General features: G+C 42.5%; 2 protein-coding genes across 4 annotated transcripts; one reads left to right on the top strand and one right to left on the bottom strand.

Moving 5' to 3' along the window:
• Positions 1-374: 374 nt before the first annotated feature.
• Positions 375-7697, bottom strand: LOC123104546 (uncharacterized). Of its 3 annotated transcripts, none has more exons than XM_044526415.1 (16): positions 7269-7697; positions 6381-6514; positions 6124-6276; positions 5918-6029; positions 5486-5822; positions 5023-5236; positions 4842-4931; positions 3570-3825; positions 3344-3456; positions 2922-2987; positions 2632-2730; positions 2490-2537; positions 2287-2397; positions 2086-2176; positions 1893-2005; positions 375-810 (listed from the first exon to the last, which is right to left on the bottom strand). In XM_044526415.1, the coding sequence occupies exons 1-15, from the start codon at positions 7501-7503 to the stop codon at positions 1893-1895; spliced, it is 2172 nt and encodes a 723-aa protein (XP_044382350.1). In that variant the 5' UTR covers positions 7504-7697; the 3' UTR covers positions 375-810. The 3 variants fall into 3 exon arrangements, with proteins under 3 accessions (XP_044382350.1, XP_044382352.1, XP_044382351.1); XM_044526417.1 differs by having other exon boundaries at positions 6368-6514; positions 7269-7511; XM_044526416.1 differs by lacking the exon at positions 2922-2987 and having other exon boundaries at positions 7269-7695.
• Positions 7698-9895: 2198 nt separating this feature from the next.
• On the top strand, positions 9896-10586 carry LOC123107513 (beta-galactosidase 11). The gene is made up of 3 exons (XM_044529495.1): positions 9896-10069; positions 10182-10253; positions 10399-10586. The coding sequence occupies exons 1-3, from the start codon at positions 9938-9940 to the stop codon at positions 10450-10452; spliced, it is 258 nt and encodes an 85-aa protein (XP_044385430.1). The 5' UTR covers positions 9896-9937; the 3' UTR covers positions 10453-10586.
• The last annotated feature ends 459 nt before the right edge of the window (positions 10587-11045 follow it).

Genomic DNA, 11045 nt, shown 5'->3' with positions numbered 1-11045 from the left:
ACACATAGATAAGGTGGGTTGGTTGGGTGATCGTAATCGCAGCTGCTTTTGTGTTTTAACCTCGCTGATGGTGAGCCCTGCCCAAAGATTTTGCAGATGGCCACCAACTAATTAAAGCGTACGCATACATGATGAGATACTCATCCCCTTCGACGTTTTTGAGGTGTCACTTCAGAATTCATGCCACAGCCTTTCAGTACTTGGATCAGAAGACACTGTCTACCTAGTTTCATGTGCACATATTATTGGTAGATTCATCATACAAAGGACTTCCCATCATACTATCGTACTAGCCTGTGATTAGATAAGGTCATGATCAAATGCGTAAACTGGATACCATATCGTAAAAAACGAAGTAAAAAGAACCAAGATCGTACGCACTAAGAGGGATATATAAAGTGCTGCTGATGCCGGACCTATACAAGATTCCTTGCAATGCAAAGCAAAGCAAAGCATATATCACAGTCTCGAAAAAAAGAGGACAAGCAAATCACTGAAGATTGCACATCAACGCAAAAAGAGGACAAATTAATCACACCATGTATCATGAGTGACTGATGACTGACATAATATCACTCTGGACTCTAAGAACAGCGGAGAGGTTGCTGTCATGGAGTGCTAATGCCCTGTTCTTTCTCAACGGAGAAAGAAGGTGACCAAACTGACAGGGGCATCGCATGATCTTCCAAAGGGTGCAGGTCGCCAGCAATTGGTCGATATTCCGTCGAACGGAGCTCGATAAATGCAATAATGATGTAATGCATGCTCATGATGATGAAACCAAGGTCCATTGCCGAGTAAGACACCTATCTGTAGCAAAGAAGCTAGGGTTGTTCAGTATGGAAGACTGTAAGCATGCACCTGGAGGCGTCAGTGTAAACCAGTTTCTACATAGCATCAGAGGACAAGAAAATGACGGATGATGATGATTATAACAATAATAACAACAACAACAACAACAACAATAAACATAAAAATAAGTAACGAAAATAATAATAGTAATGATGATATGATTCCTTGAGTAGTAGCTCAGGACGTTTAAACATGATCCTACACGCTTCGATGAAAGCACCCTATGACAACTGTGATCCTGCCTGACACAAGTTTTGAACCCAGGCCAAGCACTTGGGAGATGGAATTCCCTAGTCTCCACCATAAAAGAAAAACACTAGCCGATTCGTTTCGTGAAAGTTAAGATAATTCATTTTCCTGGAGGATGGTTCAGTGAAGTAATTACAATCAGCTTCCTGGGAATTTGGAAGAGGAAAAAGAAAGAAATTTTTGTACAATAAGTTGGCATGCATATTCATCAAGTGGCCACATCCATTCCATGCCAAATAAAATAAGTGGAGTGCAAGTAAGTACCAGATGTTACACATTGTACTAAGTTAAAGACAGTTATTTTGAGACGGAGGGAGTATTATGACCAGACATAACTTGCACAATGGATGAAAAGCAAGTATGATTAGGTTGGACATTACTCGTACTGTGGCCTGTGGGGTTCAAGGTTGATTCTCTGGTCCAGATCCATACTAAATCAAAAGCAACTTTAGGAACCACTAGTAAGTTCGTTGCAAGTGCAAATTGCATGTCACATTCTGTCAAGTTGCTATGCCTAAGAAAAACACTGATGCTAGTTTTTTTTCCTTTTGATTGCAGTTGCCAAAAGATGGTACAAAACTAACAACTGATGTACATATGTGATTTTGTACAACATTAGCAACTGCTGCTCTTTTTGTCACCTAAGAGGTAACCATATCTGTGAGGTAATGTTTTGTACAGAATTGCGGGAAATACATGAGATACATGTATTATCAAATGGCTCCGACGAGGCGATGATGATATTATACAAACAGCCTGACAGAAAGGGTGTCCTGAAAACGAAATGTTACCTAAATTGCCTTGGACTTCTCCAAAGCTGCCTTAAGTTCAGTCTTGTTCGTTTTCATCCATTCAGACAGTAAGGAGTTCACTTCATCAGGAACTTCATCGTGCGGAGCATGACCTGTTGTGTTTTATTGTGAGAACCAAAGCCAAACACGGAATAGAGAGAAGGAGAGGGGAAAGGAGAAGATTCCCAGTCACCTGCATTTAACTCTCTAATCTGGACCTTGCTGCAATGATCTCTAAGCATGGAAATGAATGACTCGGATTTTGTAAGCGGATCTTTCATTCCCTTTTCAAAATAAGAAAATAGTAACAAAATTAGCCTCACATATGTCAACAGTTACTACAAAGGTATTGGTGTAATAGATACGATGTCCGTGGATGATGTTAGGCACACACCTGAATAACCAAGACGTTACCTCCAAAAGAATCAAATAGAAAATTAAGAGGAATTGAAAGATTGAAGTTGAATATGCTCTCAATAACTGTTGTCGCACCAGGGTCATATGACTGCATTTGTTTCTTAAGGAAATAAATGCAGAATACGGAGCACAAAGTGAAAATTAAGTCTGTAAAACATATACTGTGTGATCTGAGGATACAGCCCTTATAATCTCATCCACGAGTGGCTTGTCAACCCGTTCAGTTCTCTAAAAATGAAAAGGACGGTACTTCTTAGTAAATATTAACAAATAGGTACTATTTAAATATTAAAAAATGTAGCACATTTGAAGATACACATACAGTAGGATAGTATCCCTTGAGAATGCCTCCTGCCCTTGACCTCAAAAAGAGCAAAAGGAGGCGTGCCTGCAACCTTGAAAGCCATGAGGTTCGTCCTTCCTGTACGTAGTTGCATATAATAGCATCAAATTAATATATAAAACTAATGCAGCTCAGATGTTAAAAAGTCCAACATCAAAGATTATGCTTTTCTTTGTGTTTTTTTCTTTTTTGGTTATGGAAGCATTCCCGTTGGACAATGGCTGAATACAAGTATCAATGACATATATTTGGACCATAAAACTTCTAACCTGAAATATATTTGCCATCAGAGTTGTGAATGCTTCCATAACAAAAGTAAGAAACAAACGTTGCGTCTGAAATTAATTTTCACAATAGAGCTTTTAGCAGCTAACAATATGTTGATCTACTATACAAGAAGACATCGATGTGGCCAAACAATATTACCAAGTTCTAATACTTATATTATTTATGTTGTTGTGAGTTTGCAGAGACATGAAAAAGAATGAGACCCCCCAACCCCACATAGATATTCAATATCTCACACATTAATGCAATAAAAATATGGTTGCTCTCAACTTTCATGGCAAACATATGGTATGTTTAACTGATGCAACTGGCACTTCACATCTTTGACCCATAAATATTGTACAGCTAGAATCGTAAACATAATTATAATCGAAGTAATTCCATTGAATTCTCGTTGCCTTACTTTACTCAATGGGATGAAGGAGTAATTTGGAACAACTGAACCAGCTGAGTTCAGAAGAACAAGAGAATTTGCAAGGGAAGGCCATAAGCCAGCAGCAATAGCGCAGATATAACCTGAGAATATTACAGCAAGAGAATAGTTAAATTAAGATTATTCCAAACGAAGTTGTTATTGGGTTATTGCCCGTCACCGAGCAATGTTGGAAGATTAGTATGTCAAAGCATACCTCCAATAGAGTTGCCTACAAGATGAACAGGATCCCTCACAACATCAACAATGAAGTCCCTCAGTAATTCTGACCACAGAAGTTCTGAATAGTCAACATTTGGTTTCTCTGATTTCCCAAAGCCAAGAAGGGTAATTGCCCAAACTCGGTGTCCTTCATCAGCAATGTTGCTGATATTATCACGAAAGTGCTGCAAGGAAGCTCCAAAGCCGTGCACAAGAAGAACTGCAGGACCTTCATGGCCAACAGATGTATACTGCCAATAAAACTTTAAATGAGGAAATTCCAGGAGGCGATCTAAACAAAATTGCGTACATTGATAAATTTAGTTGCATAACCACAACCACAAGACCAATCAGAAAAAAATATGCTGAATGTGCACAAGCTATGGAAGCATAAAAATGGAACCTAATAAATTTGAAAAGTAAAGAGTATGTTCATCGGAGATAGGATCATAGCTGTGTGTTCAGTCTATTGATAACACCATGAGACAAGCTTATGTGAACAAACTACTCCATGTTAGATATATACTGCATACAATTGCAATAATCAATTAACACAATGCAGGGTTCCACCAAGACCCAGTGATCACACAGAGCCAACAGCCAACAGATGGGAACCAAGATGTGCTTTTTTATTAGCTTTTGAAAGAAAAGGAAAATCTGACTTTGAGAAAAGAGGTACTGCACTGATGAATAAAAGCTTTAACTTCATTTAGAAGCATCCGTAGTCTATGTGACGCTAATTTGGGATATGTAGAGTGTTATTACCCGCCTGCATAGGTGTCCATTTATAAAGTAAAATTGGCAATGGTAACTCACATCTCAACTGCTACGCCAGAATTGATTGTATATAGATCATGGTGAGTTACCGATGTCACTAGAAGGTGGAAGGATACAAGTGCAAGTGGGACAATTACAGTGATCCTTTGAAAACTGTTGTTGACCCCCAGTTATTGTCTGATTTATCAATATTCAGTCCGGACAAGGATTGCGGCTTTTCACCATCCTATATCAAGACTAGTTTCCTTTTATATGTTGCCCACCAACATGGATAAGGTAATACTCCCGTTTTTGGCAACTCTATTGTAAACTAAATGAAAACAAGAGGTCGTGATACATACTTGGATAAGAGTATGAATCACGACCTCTTGTTTCATTTAGGTGGGCAACCTACCAAAATTGATACTTAGTAATGGATGCTGATGCATTTGAAGCAGAGTACATCCGCCTATGTACAAGAGAGGGTGGAACTGGAAGAGATACAACTTACCTGTATAAGATAACCCTTCCATCTCCAAAACTTTAAAGGATAATTTCCCTCAATGGATACTTGGGATTTCAATGCCAAGAGCCAGTACCACTTTAATGTGAACAAATAGATTGTTAGGGGAGTTCAGAAAAGGTAAAAAGGGCAGGATCTTGAAAATAATACTGGGGAATATATCAATTACCTCCAATGAACAGATAGCATCTACTGCTGATGTCACTGTAGGGGTTGAGTATCCAAACGGTGATAGAAAGCCAGCATTGCGATCTCTCTCATATTGAATAGTTTCTTGGTAAGCTCTCCTCCTAGATATGACTCCAAGCTGAATTGCATTACCAAATAACGTGCGAAACGAAGCACCATCCCTGGTTTCAGCAAAGCGCACCTTATCATGCAACCTGGACAAAGAATATAATTAAACCTGTAATCAGAAATGGATCATGATGATATATACTAAAGTTAAGACTGTATTGCACATAACAGGTTGAAACAAGAAGTCATTTCATTGGGAATGAGTGCTAGGCAACATTTTTTTTAATACAACCACAATAAATGTTGATAACTATGTACTCTGTAATTTTGGCTTCGAGTGAACAAACCATCTAATGAGAATCTGATAAATGAAAACAACAGGTCATGATACATACTCTTGCCAACTAGCCTTTCCTGTGCCTTCTAGGTATTTCAGGTAAGCATCTAAAGCATCCAGAGTAATATCTGTTCCACCTCTAACTTCAAGTGAACTTTCCGATGCAAACATTGAACCTGCTATTTTCCTCCCTGATGCACCAGCACTTGTGGTGATATCTTCTATGTTTCCTCCATCGCCATCACTTAAGGAAACATTACTTTTAATCTTCCTCTGAATGAGGGCGGCTTTTAGAATAGATCTTGCTGACGTGCTCTTGATAGGAACCCAATTATCTTGTGCCATTCTACTCTCTTTCAGGAATACCTTTAGTTCTTCAAGTGTGGGTAGAGAACCTGAACAGGAAACTGTTGTAATATCTAAATGGACACACCAATATGTTTAAGGAAACATATAATTATCAGCCAAAACGAATGGAATTGAAGTGCACCTGTGTCTAACTCCACATTTAGAGTAGGAAGAGTTGGGGCAGGGAGAGCTGTAGTTGTCGAGAATTTCTCATTCAAAAATTGGTTGCGTGATGTTGACAGTTGCCTCAAACTCTGGTGGAATGATCACTTCAGCATGCCATACATAATCAAGTTGCTATACGATAATAAAGAGAGTTCAACACTTGAGATATCAAACTTTAACTACCTTATAGTCATACAACGGGGCACTCCAGAACTTGATCTCAGGAGGGTTTCCCCGTGTGAACGATCCATTAGACAAAGAAGATTCAACATTGGCTAAAACACTGCACACACACTGTTCAACTTCCTCTTCTGTATAAATGACACCCGCTTGTACCTGTTATACTCCACCAATGCATGCAATCAGGAGATCCGGATATGTTAGGAAGGTATGCATATGCTCTTAAACCTCAATTCTCAACATGAACCTTGCATAGCGACCTCATTTGCGAGTTTCAGAACAGCATCTTCAGCATTTCCCAAGCCTATGAGCAGATCAGACCGTTGAGACTTCAACGCCAACTTAAGGTCTTTCAAAGCAAAAAGTAGCAGCTCCAGCCTCGTGTCTGAGTAACCTGTAAAGGATTAAAGAGTTGATACCAATGTGAATGTCAACTGTCTAAATGTTTTTGAAACTAAGCCGGCAGGAAAACTGCCTGCTAAAACCCGTTAGATGTCAACTGTCAAATGTCATTTGATGATTTCCGTTAAACCATGTTTTAGACGATTCAGGGTAGGCTTACACGTGTTTGTTAAGAGGTACGTATATAATAATTCTAGCATTGCAGAAGCAGAAACAGTATCTGTGACTTAGTTTACAGCACCCAAGTCTCATTCTTCGGACCTTATTGGCCTGACAGGCAGGTGTTATGCACAATTTGGCAACATTAACCTACATGTGGGGATTCGGATGGAGTCACACTGTCCTGAGAAACAACAATTGCCATGTGGTACGAAGAAGAACTGGCTTGTCCACTTAATAGTGTCTATGGAAAATGGCAAACTGCGTCTTACTCTACCATGCTAATGGCAACGAGGCCAACACCTGACAGTTCAATTTTACAAGGGAGACTTTGCCCGGTGTGATTTGGCTTTAATTTGCTCTCCATTTCTACAAAACCACTAAACCAAGCATCAAAAGCACACTAGCTGTCGGATCAATATTGCTGAAGCTGTGAAGCAGGACGACACGGCAGAGAATTCGCGCCAGCACACAAGCGCCCTACGGTGAAGGCATTGTACCGAACACACCCCGTGCACTACCGATCCCCGTTCCTCAACCCCAGGCCGAACGTCGCACCTCGACGCTAGAACCGAGCAGCGACTCACCGGCGAGGATGCGGCTGTCGAAGACGTAGAGGGGCACGACGGGGCGGCGGGGCTCGGCGCAGGCGGCGACGAGGCCCGGGTGGTCGTCGAGGCGGAGGTCATGCTTGAACCACACCACCGCCGCGCCCCCGTCGCTCACGGAGCTGCAGGAGACGACGAGGCGCTGGCGCTGGCGGCGGAGCGGCGGGGCGGGGTGGAGGCTGCTGTGGCCGAGGCGGAGCGCGAGAAGTGCCATGGGACGAGAGCGGCAGCAGCGGCCATAGGTGGTCGGGGAGCGGGGATAAGAAGGGCGGGGCTAGCGCGCGCCCATGGCGAAGCTGTGGCGGAGGACGGCGCTCGGGCCGTCGGTGGCAGAGATCTGTGCGTGCGTGTGTGGTGGCCCGGCCGCGTGCTGCTTTCTGTGGCGGCGCTGCTCCCGTCGCCTCTCGCCGTGGGACCCGCCATTGTCCACCGCAACACAACCTCGTCCCGCTCGCATGGTCCGCGTCGGTCTGGTCATAGCGGGGAGTACGACACTAGTTTAAGTAATTATTTTTATAATGCAAAATAACATAATAGTAGTATTATACTCCCTCTATTTCATAATATAGTGCTTCCTCTATCCATGTGCTTCAATTTTGACCGTAAATTTAATTACCAAGACTGATTGTGGCGAAAGCAAAAATTACATCAGTGAATTCGTATTCGAAAGAAGTTTTCAGTTATATAATTTTTTTCTCCTACCGCAGTTGGTCTCGTTGGTTAAATTTATGGTCAAAGTTGGACCTCGGGAAGCGCGGGCGCACTATATTTTGGAATGGAGGAAGTAGATGGTTTCATTTATTAGCTCGTAGACTCATCTTGTCTTAAAAACTGCTATGTTACAATAACATATTATGTTACCACATCTTATTAATTACTAGCCACATAAGCAGAATTTTTTTGAAGTACCCTACGTTACTAGTTAAGTTACTCCCGCTATAACTAGACTGGTCATAGTGGGGAGTAACTTAGACTAGTGTCATGCATATGACACTAGACTAAGTTACTACCTTCATAATAACATAACAGTAGTATCGTAGATGGCTTCATTTATTAGCTTATAGACTCGTCTTGTTTTGAAAAGCGTTATGTTACAGTAACATATTATGTTACCACCTCTCATTAATTACTTGCCACATAAGTAAAAATTTCTTATAGTGCGCTATGTTACTAGCTAAGTTACTCCCACCATGACTAGTCTTAGACTAGTCACAATGGGGAGTAACTTAGAGTAGTAACATGCATATGTTACTGCTTTATGTTACTATCTCCGCAGTGGGTAGTAACATATGTGTTGTGTCATGCATCACTTTATTTATTAGGTTGTAGACTCATATTTTCTTGATATGTGTGATGTTACAGTAACTAACTATGTTATTGCATGCCGCTCTTTCTACATTAATTACATGTCACGTCATCTATTTTGCCTAGATAAGTGTGATGTTATCACCTATGTTACTCCTATTGTGGGTAGTCTTAGGAGCAGTAGCACGAGTGAAGAAAATTGAAAGAATTCCTATACGACTGGGCCGTACAGTTTCGAACGTGAGGCTAGTCATAGTGGGAGTAACTTAGGTAGTAACATAGTGCACTCCAAGAATTTTTTGCTTACGTGGCAAGTAGTTAATAAGAGGTGGTGACATAATATGTTACTGTAACATAGCGCTTCCCGAGACAAAATAAGTCTACAAGTTAATAAATGAAACCATCTATTTTACTTTGCATTATGAAGGTAGTAATTTAGACTAGTGTCATATGCATGATACTAGTCTAAGTTACTCCCCACTATGACCAGCCGAGGAGAGACCACCTCTCGGGATTGACACCTGGCCAAGCGAATCTTAAACGTGAGGTGGTCGCATTGGAGCTTCGATTCGTCAGGTGTCACCTTGAGGAGGTGGTCTCCAAGCTTATCCATCACATGTATTGAATCCCGTTTGCGTCTACGCCCCAAGCTTTTCCGTTCGGTGCTCGCTCCACGACGCCGCCGTAATTCGCCACGGTGCCGGTGCCCTGAGGCCTGAGCCAAAGAAGGAGCGGCAGCGACGGTGATGATATCTCCACATTGAGCGATGGCTTGCGCCCCTTGCAATGTTGTGGCAGCATCGAATATCCGAGTGGCCCTCGCGTTGAGGAACAGCATTTTCCGTCGCATGGTAGCGAACGGCGGCAACCGACTAACAGTGCTCAATGCAATGGGCCTTTCATCCACCAGCACGGCTGCACCACCGTGACATGAGCAGGTTGAAGTAGCGGCGGCCACGGCGAAGGGGCAAGAGGCGACGCATGGGCAAGTGCTGAAACGGAGCGGCGCTCTCGCTAGGAGCACAAAGACGACGTTGGAGAAGGAAACGAGATTCAGAGGGAAATAAAGAGGATAAATGGTGTAGTTGCTTTGAGATTAGCTTCGCCAGGAGTCAATCGCAGGAGGTGGTCTCACATTCGAAACTGTACGACCCGGTCGTATAGGAATTCTTTACGTAGAGGAGAGAGAAAAATGTCGCTCCTATGTTCCCACGCTGCCACCCGACCCCAAACTGAATGCCTTCTTCCTATTTTAGGACTAGCGGGAGCGCGAACTTGTAACTCCTAGCTTCCACGCATGATCCACCCGCCATGTCCCTCCTCCGCGCCATGATCCACCCGCCATGTCCCTCCTCCACTACCCGCGCAGCCCTTTCCACGAGTGGCCCGACCTCATCGCCAGGGCCAAGGAAGGCGGCCTCAACGTCATCGAGTCCTACGTCTTCTGGAACGTCCATGAACCCGAGATAGGCATGGTAACTGTCACGCACTCCGTCTAATTCATCCCATCGTATGATTCCTATGCCCGTGTGTGCTCGTCATTCGTTCCTCCTTCGATCCATCCATGGATTGATCGGTTGATTTCAGTACAACTTTGAGGGGAGGTACGACATGGTGAAGTTCTTCAAGCTGATCCAGGAGCACGAGATGTTCTCCATGGTACGAATCGGGCCCTTCGTCTAGGCGGAGTGGAACCATGTTTTCTTTGTCTCATCTGCTTCACATCTCATCGAGCCTTGCTTGATTTCTACTTGAATGGCCTGCATCCACGGGCTCCATTTAATCTGTGGTTTTCCTCTTCTAGAGGATTGCCTCACTGGCTCCGGGAGGTCCCCAACATCATCTTTCGCGCGGATAACGAGCCATACAAGGTGATCAATCGGGCCATCAAACCACAGAGAATTATCAGTTGCAGACATATCAAACTAGATGCATTTCGAGTAAAGAAAATAAAAGGCCCAATGTAAATTTTGCAACATACATGCAGAAATAATCATAACCCCTGTTCAAGAATTCATCCGATTAACCAGTTAACTTGCCGATTAATCCCTACTCATAGGGTCACCGAGTAGCCGATAAACTGAAAAATCGTCCGATTAATTGATTAAATGGCCGATTAACTTGTCGATTAGTCGATTAATCCCCTACTCGCTAGCCAACCGAGCAGCTACCAGTTAACGATTTCCTCAACAATGATCAAAACGACATCCTCACCTTGGTTTTTCTCTTTACACATGCAAAAGTTTGTGACTCTCGCAGTGAACAAGCTCAAGGATGCCAAGTGTTGGAAATATGCCCTAGAGGCAATAATAAATTGGTTATTATCATATTTCCTTGTTCATGATAAAGTTTTATTATTCATACTAGAATTGGATTGACCGGAAAGTTAAATACATGTGTGAATACATAAACAAATACCATGTCCCTAATAAGCCTCTACTAGACTAGCTC

This window comes from Triticum aestivum, chromosome 5A (genome assembly GCF_018294505.1).
Source record: "Triticum aestivum cultivar Chinese Spring chromosome 5A, IWGSC CS RefSeq v2.1, whole genome shotgun sequence".
Classification (NCBI taxonomy): Eukaryota; Viridiplantae; Streptophyta; class Magnoliopsida; order Poales; family Poaceae; genus Triticum; species Triticum aestivum.
This window is presented reverse-complemented; position numbering and strand designations above follow the sequence as displayed.

Coding starts and splice junctions, on each gene's coding strand:
- LOC123104546 (XM_044526415.1), bottom strand. CDS start 7,503: ATGGCACTTCTCGCGCTCCGCCTCGGCCACAGCAGCCTCCACCCCGCC. Junction 5,237..5,485: donor GGAAAGGCTAGTTGGCAAGA/GTATGTATCATG, acceptor TTCTTTGTCCAG/GTTGCATGATAAGGTGCGCT. Junction 2,988..3,343: donor CCTTCATCCCATTGAGTAAA/GTAAGGCAACGA, acceptor AATTAATTTCAG/ACGCAACGTTTGTTTCTTAC.
- LOC123107513 (XM_044529495.1), top strand. CDS start 9,938: ATGTCCCTCCTCCACTACCCGCGCAGCCCTTTCCACGAGTGGCCCGAC. Junction 10,070..10,181: donor ATGAACCCGAGATAGGCATG/GTAACTGTCACG, acceptor GGTTGATTTCAG/TACAACTTTGAGGGGAGGTA. Junction 10,254..10,398: donor AGCACGAGATGTTCTCCATG/GTACGAATCGGG, acceptor TTCCTCTTCTAG/AGGATTGCCTCACTGGCTCC.